The 17,960-nt window shown below is 37.5% G+C and overlaps 1 protein-coding gene across 21 annotated transcripts in view; it reads right to left on the reverse strand.

Moving 5' to 3' along the window:
* Positions 1–17,960, reverse strand: part of EPB41 (erythrocyte membrane protein band 4.1) — a 199,217-nt gene that overhangs the window by 106,750 nt on the left and 74,507 nt on the right. For 20 of the 21 annotated variants that reach the window (XM_047723948.1, XM_047723963.1, XM_047723946.1 and 17 more), the window contains one exon: positions 2,961–3,438. In XM_047723948.1, coding sequence (XP_047579904.1) covers positions 2,961–3,431 — 471 coding nt within the window. In that variant the 5' untranslated portion in view covers positions 3,432–3,438. Of the gene's footprint in view, positions 1–2,960; positions 3,439–17,960 lie in introns of those variants that run through there. The other variant, XM_047723953.1, reaches the window with a different exon arrangement.

Below are 17,960 nucleotides of genomic sequence, written 5' to 3' on the forward strand. Positions count from 1 at the left end.
CTCTCTGCCTACTTGTGATCTCTGTCAAGTAAATAAATAAAATCTTTTAAAAATAAATAAATAAACAGTATCTCCTTGAGAGTTATTAATGGTACTATTTTCTTTCTCTTTATATATAAATACCTGCATATAATCTATCACAATTCTGAATTAATAAAGTTTCAGTGGATGAAACTTCAGTTAAATCTAAAGTTAACTTTGTCCACCATCTGTTTCAGCTTCAGTACAAATGTTATGATCTTTAGATAAAACAGACCAGCCCTGATTCAAATGCTAACTAAAACAAAATATGGGTTTTCTTCCCTACATAAAGCAGAGGAGAAAAAAGGCAGTTAAAAACTTCCTCAAAGTACAAGGCTTCCTGAAAGATAATGTAATTTAACTGTTTTGGTATTTCTAAAATTAAATTAATGATATTAAAATACATAAGGTTTCTTTGCCTTTACTGTTCATGTTAAGTAGTAATAACTAACATTTAATGAGTGGCAGGCAATGTCTTGAGAGCCTTCCGTGTTTATCTTTTTAATCCTCTAATAGCCAAAGGAGGTGAATTTTATTCTCATTGCACAGAGGAGGAAACTGATAAAGCAAAAGTGTCACTCAGCTATGATTTTCTAGATCGATTTCATAGCTTGCAGGTTTATTTACTGGTTTTTAAAGATTGTATTTATTTATTTGGCAGAGAGGGAGAGCGCACAAGAAGGCAGAGTGGCAGGCAGAGGGAGAGGGAGAAGCGGGCTCCCTGCAAAGCAGAGAACCCAATGCTCAATCTCAAGATTCTGGGATTATGACCTGAATCAAAGACAGACACTTAACTGAGTAAGTCACTCAGGCACCCCATATATGCATGTTTACTATTACACTATACAGTAAATCTTCTTTTCAACTTTGTTTCACAAATAGCAAGTAGGTAACTACAGCTTTATCTTAAATTTTACTGTTAGCACTTTTTATATACAAGTAGTATTTCTAGAAATACATGTAATATTTTTAGAAAAATCTAATTAAACTGTGTAGCCCAAACCTGAGACCTATACCAAAAACATATAAGATTTATATTTTTAATACAAATAAGCATGCTCACATGCTTCAAAAATAAAAACCCCTTTAAAATAGCTTTTAATTTGTTTTAAGGCTAAAAACAAATGGAATTCCTAGAAAATAGTTTCAGTTATACTACTAATACTTTTGAATATTTTTTTGGACAGATAAATTCACAACCTATGTTTTGTATGTGCTATATATGTACTTGTTAAATTCTAATGTGCATCAAGTTACCCAGGATTCTTTGTTAAAATACAGATTCTGATTCAGCAAGTCTGGAGTAGAGCCCGAGATTCTGCATTTCCAACAAGCTCCCATGCTGCTGACCCAATGATCACTCTTAATAGCAAAGCATAACTGTGACAAAATTAAGGCCCCAAGCTACTGTATATTACAGTAGTAGGTGATATATCAAAGGTGATATAAAGGGCTAGCCTTCCTTATCTATAACTAACACTCTGGTAATATGATCTGGTTGGAGAAAACAATAACAATAAGGCAGGCATGGCTCAAACCTAGGACATACCTCTGGATAGCTTGAATCTACTACATAGCTTTTTTGAGGACTTTCATAAAAGTACCACATTTGCAGATAAACTGTCCCACTCCTAAGAATTCCAACAAAATGAACTTTAAACCACCTCACCTTTTCCCACCTCTCATTAAAAATCTTGGACTTGCAGAATGGCTAAAATTAACAAGTCAGGTGTTGGTGAGGATGCACAGAAAGGGGAACTCTCCTACACTGTTGGTGGGAATGCAAGCTGGTGCAGCCACTCTGAAAAACAGCATGGAGGGTCCTCAAAAAGTTGAAAGCAGAGTTACCCTATGACCCAGAAATCGCATTACTGGGTATTTACACTAAAGATACAAATGTAGTGATCCAAAGGGGTATGTGCACCCAAATGTTTATAGCAGCAATGTCCACAAAAGCCAAACTATGGAAAGAACCTAGATGTCCATCAACAGATGAGTGGATAAAGAAGATGTGGCATGGGCTGCCTGGGTGGCTCAGTGGGTTAAGCCTCTGCCTTCAGCTCAGCTCATGATCTCAGGGTCCTGGGATGGAGTCCCACATCGGGCTCTCTGCTAGGCAGGGAGCCTGCTTCCTCCTCTCTCTCGCCCTCTCTCTCTCTCTCTACTTGTGATCTCTCTCTGTCAAATAAATAAAATCTTAAAAAAAAAAAAAAGATGTGGCATACATATCTACAATGGAATACTATGCAGCCATCAAAAGAAATGAAATCTTGCCATTTGCAATGACATGGGTGGAACTAGAGGGTATTATGCTAAGCAAAGTAAGTCAGTCAGAGAAAGACAATTATCATATGATCTCTCTGGTATGAGGAACTTGAGACACAGGGCAGGGAGTCATGGGGGGTAGGGAGTCAAAAATGAAACAAGATGGGACCAGGGAGGGAGACAAACCATAAAAGACTCTTAATCTCAGGAAACAGACTGAGGGTTGCTGAGGGGGTGGGGGGGCGGTGGACACTGGGGAGGGTATGTGCTATGGTGAGTGCTGCGAATTGTGTAAGACTAATGATTCACAGACCTGTACCCCTGAAGCAAATAATACATCATATGTTCATTAAAAAAAACTTGGACTTGTTCTATTATCACAGCTAATTGATATATAGGCTGAAAAAACCCATTTGATAAATACTTCTTTCATTTTGTTTTCTTTGCTCTATAAAATGTAAATATAAAAGTATAGAGTACATCTTCTAAAAAGTCAAGTTTACATTGATTACTTGGATAATTTTTTCACAACAGAAATTCCAAAGCTTCATGTTATTTATTCTTATCAATGCCTAAGTCAACTGGTTAATAAAAAATCATGGCAAATGTTATTAAGTGAAAAATACAGTCAATACAGTCTTCATTACACACCTCCCTCATTCATACATCCTTACCTGTGTTTCTGCACTGCTTAATGAATGAAGATCCAAGGATGGGTCTGTTTTGAGTTCAGGTTCAGGAGCTGCAATTGGGGCTTTTAAAATGATCTCTTCATCAAGACTGGTTCCAAATTCTATCTCTTTCTGACCTCCTTCACATTTCTCTTTAGCTGACTCAACGTCTTTGCCTTCTTCCTCAGAAACCTGAGACTTAGGCCTTTTGAGAAATGAGGAGAACAGCCGTGACAGGCCCCTATTTTCTGATGTCCGCTCCTTGTTCTTGGTTAAGTCTTCATGTGTAGGAGTATCTCCATTAGATGTTTTCAGCTTCTGCTCACACTGATTATCTCCCTCAGCTGCCTCCTGAGAAGCCTCCTCAAGCTGAGTTTCTTGTTGGCCTGAATTTGTGGCTCCCTCACCTTCTTCCTTCTGTTGTTGGTGCTGCGAATTTTCAGCTTCAGCCACTAAACTCTTCTCTGTTGTCATGATGTTGCTATTAAAAAGAGAGGAGAACTCTTACAATCAAAACTGATTACTGTAGGCAAAACCCTAAATCATGTCAAGTGTGCCAAAATTAATATATTTAGGTATTGAATCACCCACAGACAGGACTCCAGTCCATTAAGCATGAGACCTTCAAATAAAGTACAAAAATATCTCACCTATACATCCCGAATAAATTATTAATGCTGTCACTTGCTAAATATATGCACATGGAGAAATTACCTTACCCCTGAGGCCAACTTAGTGAAATGCATATTTCAAATTCAATGCTCTGACTGTATATAGCAAATACCCTTTTATCTTTCCTAAAAAGATCTTATGCTTTTTAGCATGCTTTGAGGGTATCAATCTAATAAAGGTGCAAAGTTTGCAGGAATTATTCTTGCAAACATCTCTATGCCCCAAGAAATTATGAGATTAAAAGGTCCCCAACTCTTTATTGTTCTTTTTCTTTATATTTCTTAAAATGCATAGACTTCTCTACTAAGAACAGCAAATGAGAATTCTGATCATTTATCAGAAAACAATGACAAGTATCTGATTAAAATAATCATCAAAAAATCCTTACATTTTCAAGTTATAATACTAAATTACAGTCTCTTGCAGAAGTACCCTTCTTTAAGTTCCTTAAGACCTTTTTTCCTTCTGAATAATATGATTTTTCATGGTCAGCATTTTTAAGAATAGACAGTAAAATTATTACGATAGAGAAAAATGGAAAAATAACAGAAAAATAAAGAAACAAAATGGAGAAGAGAGATTTAGGAGTGCCTGGCCACATCAGGGATGGGCTCAGTCTGTTAAGCATCTACCTTTGGCAGAGGTCTTGATCCCAGGCTCCTGGGATTGAACCCCACATTGGGCTCCCTCATCAGTGGGGAGTCTGCCTCTCCCTCTACTCCCAGCTTGTTCTCTCTCTTGCTATCTCTGTCTCTCTCTCAAATAAATAAATAAAATCTTAAAAAGAAAATAAAGTTTAGAGAAGACAGATTTAGAAAGCAAATGCAAAAGAGAGAAGGCAGGCATGCTACAGAGCTCACATATTTCAAAACTGTTGGTTTCTAGCCTCTTGATCTCAAAATCCCAGCATTATTAGTCAGGTCTCACAATCATAGCCAAAGAACATTGTCACATCTAGTTTACTAAAGAATAACCAGGGGCACCTGGGAGGCTCAGTTGGTTAAGCGTCTCACTTCAACTCAGATCATGATCTCAGGGTCCTGGGATCAAGCCCCAGAGTTGGGCTCTGTGCTCAGCATGGAGACTGCTTGTCCCTCTCCCTCTGCTCCTCCCCTTGCTCATGTTCTCTCTGTCTCTAAAATAAATACATAAAATCTTAAAGAAGAAGAAGGAGGAGGAGGAGGAGGACAACCAACACACAAGAAACTTCTGTGACACCAGGAAATAAAGTTGACTATTAATGATCTTACACTTTGATTCACTCCTATACTTAAAAGCACTCCACTCAAAGAGTAGCATTTACATTCTCTTCACATCTGCTTCACGTTATTTAGATGAAGTAATTTTATTTGAATGTTCACAATCCAAATTAATGAGCTATATTTAGCTCATTACTTTCTCAGGCTCTTCGCACTTGCTGTACTCTCTACCTATGATGCATTTCTCCTGGCAATTACTTTAAGCAATAAAAATATGAAAATATTTTAAGCAATAAAAAATTCAAAGCACATTTTCTATTCTCATTTACTAAGTCACAAAAATTACTCTGTGCTAATAAAATATGCAGTTCAGTCTTTATAAACACTACTTAAAACATTTACCAACCAATCTACATTCTGTTTGTTACCCGAGTGATTTACATTTGTACTTAAATAAAAGAAATAAAATTGTCATCAGTTCCTCCTCATATTAGGAGTAGGCAACTGACTTTTCAAAAGTCTTCTTCTTTAATCTCTAAGTAATCAAACCACCAGAAAGAAAAGCCGGATATCAAACTACTATTTATTCTAGAAGAGTAATGATTTGATTTGATTTGATTTGATAGCATCAGTTTACTTCATACTTCCTTTCCAAAAATAAAGAGAGGACAGGATGAAAACTTAGCATTGTTTACCAGATACGACTTTATCATTCACCCTATGGAAAAGGTTCTGAAACCACTTCTGTATTAAAATCTTCCCATATGACAGATTTTGCAGCAAGGTCTCTCATAAAGACCCATTTTTAAAAATTACAAGTCTTTTGTGAAAGTTTTAGCAGATATGAAAACCACTTATGCCCCACTTCAAACAGTCTTTTATTTGCATCCTTCTGTAAACCAAGAGTATTTACCTATTCCTGTGTTTTATAATTTTTTCGTAGAGTTTTAAAAATAGAAAAGATCCTCCAAGGATATTCCTATAATTGCTTTCACATGAAAGGGAGTCTCTAAGAAAGTAGCTGAATGAGTAAAAGTACTCAATTGTTTAAAAAAAAATACACACAGATGGTAACAATCTCTATGCTATATATGGACGTGTTAAATTTTAATGTGTATCGAATCACCTAGGAATCTTGATTCTGATTCAGCAAGTCTGGAATGGAGCCTGAGATTCCGCATTTCTAACAAGCTCCCAGATGTTACCAGGGCTACTGGCCCAATGACCACTCTTTGAGTAGCAAGACATAAAAAAACAAAACAAACAAACAAACAAAAACCACTATTACTTTTGGAATGTACTCAAAATGCCTAAGAAATAAAGATAGCAAAAAGCTACTTTTAGAAAGTAGAATATGAACAGTGAAAAATACTTGACACAAGAAATACTCAACAAATGCCCACTGAATTAATGAGTGAAGCAAAGAAGGCAACACATTGTTAAACACAGAAGCTGAACCACTAACATGTTTCAGAATTCTCTTTGTTGCTTAATCAAAAGGCAATTGAAAATTTTAACTAGAGCTATGGCAATTCCAAATTGTCCAAGTAGTCATTACACTTGCCCAGAGTCAGTGTTCTTGGTATCTCCACTGGTATGATCTCTTTGACACATTTAGGAATGAATGATCAAGACATATGAATGAAGTGAGTCAACAAGTTATACCTTATGCTATGTTCACAAGTGTGGCTGTCGTCTGTCCCAATACATTGCCATTACAATATCATCAACTGAATCCCTTATGCTGTGTCTTTTACTCCTGTGACTTATTTATTCTGTAATTGGAAGCCTGTATCTCCCACTCCCCTTCACCCATTTTGCCCAACCCTCTAACCTCTTCCCCTCTGACAACTGTTAGTTTGTTCTCTGCAATTATAGGCTTATAGTTCTGATTCTGCTTGTTGTTTGTTTATTCATTCACTGTTGTTTTGTTATTGTTTTAGATTCCACTTATGAATGGAATCATGTGGTATTTGTGTTTCCCAGTCTGACTTATTTCACTTCACATAATACTCTCTAACTCCACCCACGCTGTCATGAATGGCCAACTCACCCTTTTTATGGCTGTGTAATATTCCATTATATATAGCTACCACATATTCCTTATCCATTTCTCCACTGATGGACATTTAGGTTGCTTCCATATCTTGGTTATTGTAAACAACGGTGCAATAAACATAGGAGTGTATATATCTTTTTATATTAGTATTTTCATTTCCCTTGGGTAAACACTCAATAGTGGAGTTATTATATAACATTGTATGTTAACTGTAATCAAATTTTTTAAAAATTAGCTACCAAGACACTATCAAATCACATTTTAACTCTCTGTATAGAGCTTATAATCTAAAATTACCTTGCTTATTTACTTTTCTTTTTTCCTTTTTTGAATTGTCCGCCCTCCATAACAGAATGTACAGCACAAGAGGACAGCATCTCTGTCTTATTTAGCAGAAACTCACAAATATGTAGATGTGTCTGATTTAAATATTAGTTGCTCAATAAATATTTTTAAATAAAAAAGACATGATTAAGAATCAGAGAATAACATCTATCAGTGCAAAACTGACACATTCTACCATATAACTGGACATGTGTGAAAAACTGAACATAAGTATAAAATGGATTCGAGCACAACATAAGGAACAGGCATACAAGCAGAATGACAAAAGAATTCTACTGGAAGGAACATACTGAAACCAACTTTGGGTAGTATCATATATTCAATGCAGGAAAACAATCAAGAAATCAGACAATGTAGTTAGTATTCAGCAATGATGCTACAATTCAGAGTACGCAAGGAAAAATAAAAATAATTTATTAAGTAAAGTTTTTATGCATGTTCTTTACAGCCATGTACACGTGGGTAGCAACACTGTTTAGTAAGCCCCACAAAAGCAAAGGGGAGTGGGGTTAGAGAGAATATTAAATGCAAACAATAAACCAGGCAACTATCTCCACTTAGCTCTGAGGCTGGTCAGAATTAAGCAAAAACTAAACAGCAGAAAGAAAATATTCTATGGACCATTTACTAAAAGCTCAAATAAACTCACCCTGACAAATCTATTATACCTGCAGCCAAGTTCTTCCTGTTACAAATGATAAGATGGGTAACCAGAGGAAAAGATATAAAGAAACCAAGCAGCAAAGACAGGATAAATGCTCTACAAACAGGCCCTTCCTGTTTGCAGTAAATGATATCCCTTTCATTCTGGATACAAAATCCAAAAGGAGGTATCTATTTACTTAATGTCAGAAAGAAGCCTTTTGATTAAAAAAAAAAAAATCAGCACTTTAGATAAAGCAATGAGTTCCCATTTGATCTTAATCCTAATCTTTCAAACCCTTGGAATTACACCCCATTTGGTATAAAACAAGATAAACTTGTTTTAACAGTGTGCATCTGTTGACTTCAGGCAAATCAGATCTTTAAAAATATGATACTGAGCAGATCTGTAAGGGCCAGACAATATCTTTCTTCTCTTTTGTACCTCTCTCTAACATTAGTACAGTCAGTACTCCATTAATGCTTCTTGGGTGAACAACTTTGAAAAAAACACTACGGTTTGGCACCACTAAGAAAATTCCTTAGGATCACCATTTATGGATGAAGTGTAATGATTTAGGTATTAGTAATACTCTTCAAGTTAGCTCTGTGAACATCTATCAAGGTTTACTGAGTATTAATCATGTTTAAGGTTTGGGTTTAGCAACTGAAAAGGGACCCAAGAAGAATAATACACAATTCTTAGAGACAAGTTTGAGTTATGCCACTTTGCTTATTTAAAAAAGACCTACATGAGTACAGATCTTCCTGCACTCATGATGCAGTTATGCCCTGATAAGCCCATAGTAAACTGAAAATGTTGTAAGTTGAGAGTGCACTTAATACACTTAACCCAGAGAACATTATAGTTTAGCCTACCTTGCATGTGCTCAGAACACTTACATCAGCCTACGGTTAGGCAACATCATCTAACACAAAGCATTATAAAGTGTTAAATATCTCACATAATTTACTGAATACTGTACTGAAAGTGAAAAACTGGTTGCAGAATGTTTTTAAGTGCATTGGTTGTTTACCCTCACGCTTGCATGGCTGACTGTGAACTGTGGCTCACTGCTGCTACTTCTAAAGATCACAAAAGAGTATGGTATTACATACCACCAGCCCAGGAAAATAGCAAAATTCAAAATTCAAAGTACAGTTTTTACTGTAAGCATAATAGCTTTTGTACTATTGTAAAGCCAGAAAAATTATAAATCAAACCATCATAAGCTGGGGGCCATCTATGCCTGTTTTCACTAACTGAAAGAAGTCTGAAGAGGATTTGCACTTTTACGAAAGAAGTGGAAAGCAAAAATGGCATTCAGCATTTGTTTGTGGTTTTTTTCTTTCTTTTTCTGGAGAAGGGAGGCCATTAATTTATTAATTTCTCTCTCTCTTTTTTTTTAAGCAGCTTAGCGTGGAGCCCAACATGGGGCTTCAAATCACAACCCTGAGATCAAGACTGAGTTGAGATCAAGAGTCAGATGCTTAACCAATGGAGCCATCCAGGCACCCCCGGCATGTCTTTTGCAGGAAGCCAATACAGAGGCAGCACACGCCCTAAGCTGCGGCGATAGGATGGCACCACCAAGCTGCTTCCCAGGAACTACACTCAGCATCTTAGCATCAGGTCACGATAGTTTTGAACTGTGTCTATAAGCATCTGTGCTTTGTCTCAACTTACTTTCTGTATCTATTAGCAAGATGTGTCCTAAGATATCAGAAAAGCTTTAAGAGTGGTATTATGCTTAGCAAAATAAGTCAATCAGAGAAGGGCCATTATCATATCAGCTCTCTGATATGAGGAATTTGAGAGGCAGGGTGGGGGGTTTTGGGGGGGGGGAGAAAAAATGAAACAAGATGGGACCAGGGAGGGAGACAAACCATAAGAGACTCTTAATCTCGGGAAACAAACTGAGGATTGCTGGCTGGGGTGGGAGGGATAGGCTGACTGGGTGATGGACATTAGGGAGGGTAGTTGCTATGGTGAGTGCTGCAAGTTGTGTAAGACTGATGATTCACAGACCTGTACCCCTGAAGGAAATAACACATTATATATTAATAAAAATTTTTTAAATATATTTTATTTATTTGAGAGAGAAAGAGCACACACAAGCAGGGGAGAGGGGCAAAGGGAGAGGGTGAAGTAGGCTCCCTGCTCAGTAGGAGGCCCAATGCAGGGCTCTATCCCAGGACCCTGGGATCATGACCTGAACCGAAGGCAGACATTTAACCCACTGAGCCACCCAGGCACACCTAAAGAAATAACTTTCAATTAGAGTGATCACAAAAGGCCATGTGGAAAAGGTGGTTTGCATTGTTTTTTTAAGTAGGCTCCTTAAGTAGGCATGAAGCCCAACACAGGACTCAAACTCATGACTATGAGATCAAGACCTAAGCAGAGATCAAGAGTCAGACACTTAACCAACTGAGCCACCCAGGCCACAGAAAAGATGGTTTTTAAGTTACGCTTTGAAGGGTGAGTATAAGATGTCAACGGAAAGAAACTTGAAGTGCCAAGGGCAAATGGAATTGCAGACAAGGGAACTGGCATGACTAAGAATACTGTAACTACTCAGGAACTAGTAAGTAGTCCTGACTGGTTGGAATAGGGCTACAAAAGGGAAGTAGAAGGAAGTAGGGTTAGAATAGAGTTACCACTGAAAATTAATTCTAACAGAAATAATAGTAGATAGTGTCTACTGAGTAGCTACTAAATACCACCCACTATCCTACATACTTTACCGTGTTATATCACAATTACTCCATAAGGTAGGTGTTTTCATTTCCCATAAAAATAAACAGGTTCTGGAAGGTTTAAAAATAAGCCTTTTAGGGCACCTGGGTGGCTCAGTGGGTTAAGCCGCTGCCTTCGGCTCAGGTCATGATCTCAGGGTCCTGGGATCGAGCCCCGCATCGGGCTCTCTGCTCAGCAAGGAGCCTGCTTCCTCCTCTCTCTCTGCCTGCCTCTCTGCCTGCTTGTGATCTCTGTCTGTCAAATAAATAAATAAAATCTTTAAAAAAAAATAAGCCTTTTAAAAATTAAAAAAAAAGTTTTAAAATAAAACTATTAATACACAACAGGGTAGTGATTCTATTGTAAATTCCCAGAATAGTATCTGTCTTTCTAAAACTTAGTATTGTAGATGCTTCTACCTCACTGTTCTCTGCTCAAGAAACTTCTATCTGTTAACTTATGGACAGGCTAGGGGCACCTGGGTGGCTCAGTTGGTTAAGCAACTGCCTTCAGCTCAGGTCATGATCCTGGAGTCCTGGGATGGAGTCCCACATTGGGCTCCTGACTCCATGGGGAGTCTGCCTCTCCCTTTGACCTTCTCCTCGCTCACGCTCTCTCTCACTGTCTCTCTCTCAAATAAATAAATAAAATATTTAAAAAATTTTATGGACAGGCTGTTCAATCTGGCCAAGACCTCCTCCGTTCCCGCCAGTTTCAGTCCACCATTCATGTACCTCTTTCTCTTTCCGTAGAGTGTATGTGAACAGGGAATGGGGAGAAAGTGAAAGAAAAGGAAAGACAGATTATGAAAGATGTGAAAAACATGTTTTAATAGTTCAGACATTAGGGGCACCTGGCTGGCTCAGTTGGTTAAGGGCTGCCTTCAGCCCAGGTCATGATCTAGGGTTCTGGGATTGAGCCCATTTCAAACACCCCCCCAAAAGGCCCCTGCAAAGGTCCCTACATTGGGCTCCGAGCTCAGTGGGGAATCTGCTTCTCCCTCTCCTTCTGCCACTCCCCACCACTCATGCTCTTTTTCTCTCTGTCAAATAAAAAAATAAAATCTTAAAAAAAAAAATAGTTCAGATTTTATCCTGAAGGCAGTGGAGAACTACTGCAGGTTTTTAAGCAGGGAAGTAGGTAAACAAAGTAGAAGCAGGAGAGGTTAGAGTCAGAGAGAAACTCAACACATGATTGGGTAAATTCAGGTTATCAGGGAAATAATTCACAATGGGGATCCTTAGGGAAGCTGAAACTAATACAGGGCAGAGAAACTTGAAAAGCCTTGCAACCAAAGCTTAAGAACTACCATTCCCCTTAGTTTTTCTAGCTGATTTCATTAGCATGCTTCTCATTAACCCAGGCAGTCTCCTGTCTCATTCTGAGGCATTTTTATAACACACCTTCCTTGACCCACTCTGATAAATGGCTTAATGAAAGAAATATAGCAATAGAACCAAAACAGAAGAGACAAAGAGGGGTGGCTATCTCATAAGCATCTCAGTACAACATGTCCAAAATTAAACTCTTGGTTCTCTCTTTCTCCCATCCACAGTGAAGAGCTGAATCCTACCATCGAGTAGCTCAAACCAGAAAATGAAGCACAGTCCTTGTGTCAGCCTTGTCCATTTCCCTTCCCAGTCTAATCCACCTGTTATTCTGTAGTCTACCTCCAAAATCGATTTAGAATCGGTCCATTTTTCTCCTTCTATACTGCTACCATGTGTGTGCAAGGTTCCTTCACTTCTCACCTGAATTATAGCCCCTTGAATGATCTCTATGACCTCATTTTGTTCCACTTTCCTCCTGTCCTCTATATTCTAGTCACACTAGCCAAGCGCTTTCCTGACTTAAGACATCTCTGCATGCAATTTCCTTAGACTGGAAGATACCCTCCCCCCTGAAAAATGCCCAGTGTCTTCACCAGACTTTAAGCTTAATTGAAGTTTCAGCTTGAATAATTCCTCCTCAAAACAACCTTCCTTGACTGCTCTAATATCTACAAAGTGTCCCTATAAGTCCTTCTCCAATTCTCTATCCCAGAACCTACTTGTTTCCTTCACAGACTCTCTCAATGGATAAGAACATACTGGACATTTACTGCTTAATGTCTGTCTTCCCCACTCCACCACCACCAGCTACACTGTAATACCAATGACAAGAGGGCTATTTTCTCTCCCATAGTATACCTAGTACCTAGCATAGAACTTGTGCTACCCAGCAGAGAACTTAACACTTAGCATAGAATTTGTGCTACCTAGGGGCACCTGGGTGGCTCAGTGGGTTAAAGCCTCTGCCTTCGGCTCAGGTCATGATCCCGGGGTCCTGGGCTCAAGCCCCTCATTGGGCTCTCTGCTCCGCGGGGAGCCTGCTTCCCCCTCTCTCTCTGCCTGCCTCTCTGCCTACTTGTGATCTCTGTCTGTCAAATAAATAAACAAAATCTTAAAAAAAAAAAAAAGAATTTGTGCAGGACAGAGTTTATCCAATTTGACAATAGTTCATAAGAAAAGGATGTTAAGGTCTTGACTGAACGTGCTCCAACAGAAAAAAATTCTAAAATAGCTAATAAACTTCAGCTGCATTTCTAGATTTACAGTGACCAGAGTACTCATTTAACTCCTCAACATATATTTTTTGAAAACATTACCAGGTTCTGGGCCATATGGTTAAGTTGTGGGGCTACAACAGTGAGAGATACAAACATAGTTACTGACATCCTGAGCTTCACTCTCCATGCAGAAGACCATGGAAGGTAACAATCCCTTACTTATCACTATTTATACTACATCTTTAATCTTACACTCAAATCTGGACAGTTTATTTTTCTAAAAACCAGAATCTGTTGCGAAGAGATAGAAGATAATGATGGAATTTGAAACCATGTCATCGGGTAAATAATTGAAAGATAGTGGAATGGTTGGGAAGCCTGGCTGGCTCAGTCAGTAGGACGTGTGACTCTTGATCTTGGAGTCATAAGTTCAAGCCCCACACTGGACACAGAGTTTACGTTAAAATATACATATGTATTGGGATGCTTAACCTAGAAAAAGAGAATAGAAAGTAGGGAAGTGATTGTTGCTCTCATGAACTTCCAGAGCTGCCAAATTCTATGTGATTTCTAATAACAGAACTCAGACTAATCTGTGGAAATTACAAAGTTTTCATCTCAGTGAAGTAAAAGGAATAAATTTCTAATAATTAGAGTTATCAATCATTAAATGAGCTGCTTAGGAATAGTGAGCCTATTATCACTGAAAATATTCTATGAGAAGATGAATGACCATCTATTATGGATGCCAGAGAAAAGGTTCTTCCATAATGCGAGTCCTTACATTAACTGACCTCTACGGTTCCACCCAATGCTAAGATTTTACAGCTAGGAAGGAAGGTAAGGAAGAAAACAAAAGGGACATTAGAATAGTGATGTAACTGGGTTATTTTGAAAAGGCTACATTATAAAGTCAGAGTTACGATTTGGGTTAGAAGGGGAAAAAAAACAAAAATAAAGGATAAAAGGCCCATTTGCTTCTCTAATCAGACAGCAGAATCCAACAGTATTCTTGCCAACTGAAAGAAAAAACATTTCAAGTATTCAAGTTTCAAAAAATATGCAGAAAATAGTTTCCCAATAAAAATCCATCCATTCAAGACCACCAGGAAGTATCTCTCCTTGATAACTCATTTAAGTATACTAATTAGCACTTCTAGAAAAAGGAATAACCACCTATTTCATTTTCAGATAAAAATGGCAATTTAAGGAGAAGAGTAAATGAAACAAGATGGGATTGGGAGGGAGACAAACCATAAGTGACTCTTAATCTCACAAAACAAACTGAGGGTTGATGGGGGGAGGGGGGTTGAGAGGTGGGGAGGATTATGGACATTGGGGAGGGTATGTGCTATGGTGAGTGCTGTGAAGTGTGTAAACCTGGCAATTCACAGACCTGTACCCCTGGGGATAAAAATATATTATATGTCTATAAAAAATAAAATTTAAAAAAAAATAAATATTAAAAAAATGGCAATTTAAAATACACAAAATAAGTTTCTTTGTGAATCTCCCTCCATCCTCCTGAAATTACTTTAACCTTAAACTACTCCTTATGTAGACTTTTTTTTTAAATTTTTTAAAGATTTTTATTTTATTTGACAGACAGAGATCACAAGTAAGCAGAGAGACAGGCAAAGAGAGAGAAGGAAGCAGGCTCCCTGCTGAGCAGAAAGCCCGATGAGGTGCTCGATCCTAGGACCCTGAAATCATGACCTGAGCCGAAGGCAGAGGCTTTAACCCACTGAGCCACCCAGGCGCCCCCTTATTTAGACTTTTAAAGAATACTTGCCATAATGAGTGAGTCAGAAATGTTACTCAGCATGAACATGCTGTTTTCAACAATTAATTAAAAAATTAACAATTAATTTTTAATTTAAGAAATTTCTGTGATGACTAACACCATTGAACCAACTCATTCAAAGGCATTTTCAAATAAACAAATTTACTCATCTCCTTCTAAGAACACCAAAAAAGTGCTCTTCACTTCTCCATAGAATTCAAACTCATACTTAGATGATGTCTAGACATATTTTCCAAGTATACCACCTAGGCCCTCCCAAAAGGATACACCACTTCCATGATTACTGGGCATCACTAAGAAACTGGTTCTTTCCCAAAGAACTGAGTTTTACATCCTTTGGGTATCAAATATGTCAGGTTAGCCATTCTGAATGGAAATCTTTATAAGGTGGATGTGCTTCCTTGTTTCATCTAAATAATCTACAGAACACAATTAAACCTTTACTGATTTAGTCATCATCATGAACCTCAATTACTATGCAGTGTTAATGCCCTCAGTGTTAATGTCCTCAAGTCTGTGGGGATGGTGAGCTCTGCCACAAGAATACATGAGCATTGAGGGTTTTTATTTTTGTATCTGCCATTAATAGTTTTCCTATTCATTTATTTGCAGAATTAACCCAGATTTCCTGCAGACAAGTAGCTTCCAGCATCTCTTCTTCTAATCTGCTATTTGCTAATCTACCACTCACGAGGAAACTAAAGAGTCAAGTATATTAAATCATGTCTAAGACAAGAATAAGAGGGCACCTGGGTGGCTCAGTGGGTTAAAGCCTCTGCCATCAGCTGCCTACTTGTGATTTCTGTCTGTCAAATAAATAAATAAAATCTTTTTAAAAAAATAAATAAAAATAAATAAAACAAAAATAACTGTTAAGGAAGAATAAGACTAATGCTTCCTATTGCTGGAATAACTTCAGCACATGTACCTTAGGAAATATATTTTGGCCCTTCAAATGCCATATATGCCTACAATGAGGTTCCCATTATACTGTGACTATTAAGTAGAGGCTGTGAATAAACTATACCAATACAAAGACCACTATCTTTTTTTTTTAAGATTTTTTTATTTATTTGACAGAGAGAGAGAGAGAGAGAGGTCACAAGTAGTCAGAGAGGCAGGCAGAGAGAGAGGGAAAGCAGGCTCCCTGCTGAGCTGACAGCCAATGCGGGGCTCGATCCCAGGACCCTGGGATCATGACCTGAACCGAAGGCAGAGGCTTTAACCCACTAAGCCACCCAGGTGCCCCTCTTTCTTATAAGTAGAGACCAAAAGTCTTTAATGTTGTTATTTATATAAGGTGTTGTATTCATATAAACTCTTCTAGAAAACAAAAAAAGTAACAGTTTAGCCTGAAAGTATAACAGAAAGGACGAACTTCTTAAAAGCTCAAAAATCTCAAGGTAAATACACACAAAACCTGAAAACTTCTAGCTGCAAAGTGGTTTTACCTAAAACTTACAGAACGTTTCTTACATTTATTTTCATTTTATCATCTTAGAGCCAATCTAATCTAACAATACTTAACTAATTTTCTAAACTCAAGAAATTCTCTAAGATTTATTATGTGGGTAAAATTTCACTTTGACCCAAAGACTACAGTAAATTAACTGAACATCAAATATCATCTGATTAGTGCGTTAGTATGAATCAGAAACTTGCACTGGATCATGGCTTGTTTGGGCAAATGTTCTAAGATTGGAACAGATGCTATGGTTGTCTCCCACCACTGATAATGTGAAAAATATAACTATAGCAGCGAAAATGACCTAGAACTACACATATCAACATAGATGAATCTCACAGGTGATGAAAAAAGACTAAAGTATTACATATTTCATGTAATACTGTTCATACAAAATGAAAAACAAGCAATACAATTATATATATATATAAATTAGAAATAGGAACTAGACTACGAACTAGACTTAGACTCTAATTAGACTTAGAAATACATATGTAATGAAAGTATAAAGAAATGCATAATCTCAACATTTAGAATAGTGGTTACCTCCAAAGATAGGGAGGGAAATGAGATTGGAGAAGTACCAGAAGGACTCTCAGCTCTATCAGTTCAGTTTTGTAAATTGGGTAATGTTTATCTTTTTCTGTTCCTTAAATATTTTATAATTTTAAAGAATTACATAATGATATTATGAGGAAGACTTAACTTGGTAACATTATTTTTCAAAGATTCATGTGAGCCAAAACTGCAATGTGGTTTCTAAAAAGATAACATAATCTTAATAGAAAGTGTGGTATCCAGATGATAGGAAATAACTGAGCCACTGTATTCTTTCTAGTTAACCACAGAACAGTGTTTCATTCTGAGCACTACATTTTACGCAGGACATTCACAAAACAGTATATTCAATGACTAGAATGATCTAGTCTCTAGACTCCTAGAGTCTAGACCATGACCTCAGATAATCCATCAAAAGAGGTTAAGATATGGGGTGCCTGGGTGGCTCAGTGGGTTAAACCTCTGCCTTCAGCTCAGGTCATGATCTCAGGGTCCTGGGATCGAGCCCCGAATAGGGCTCTCTGCTCAGCAGGGAGCCTGCTTCCCCTTCTCTCTCTGCCTACGTGTGATCTCTGTTAGTCAAATAAATAAAAACTTTAAAAAACAAAACAAACAAAAAAACAGAAGAAATGAGGATAATAAGGATAGAAGGATAAGACTAAAGGGAAAAACTATATAGTGGTCTAAATATAAAAGCAAGAGTAAGATGAATGGATAAAATGTGGAGTAGATATGTGCAATGGAATATATTTAGCCTTAAAAAAGAATGAAATTAAAAAAAAAAAGAATGAAATTCTGATATGTACTACGACATGGATGAATCTTAAAAACATTATGCTAAGTGAAAGCATTATGCTAAGGCAGACGCCAAAGGACAGATATTGTATGATTCCACTTATGAGGTACCTAAAATAGTCAAATTCATACAGACAGCAAATAGAGTAATAGTAATTCACAGTGGTACAGGTGGC

The sequence above is a fragment of the Lutra lutra genome, chromosome 4 (assembly GCF_902655055.1).
Source record: "Lutra lutra chromosome 4, mLutLut1.2, whole genome shotgun sequence".
NCBI lineage: Eukaryota > Metazoa > Chordata > Mammalia > Carnivora > Mustelidae > Lutra > Lutra lutra.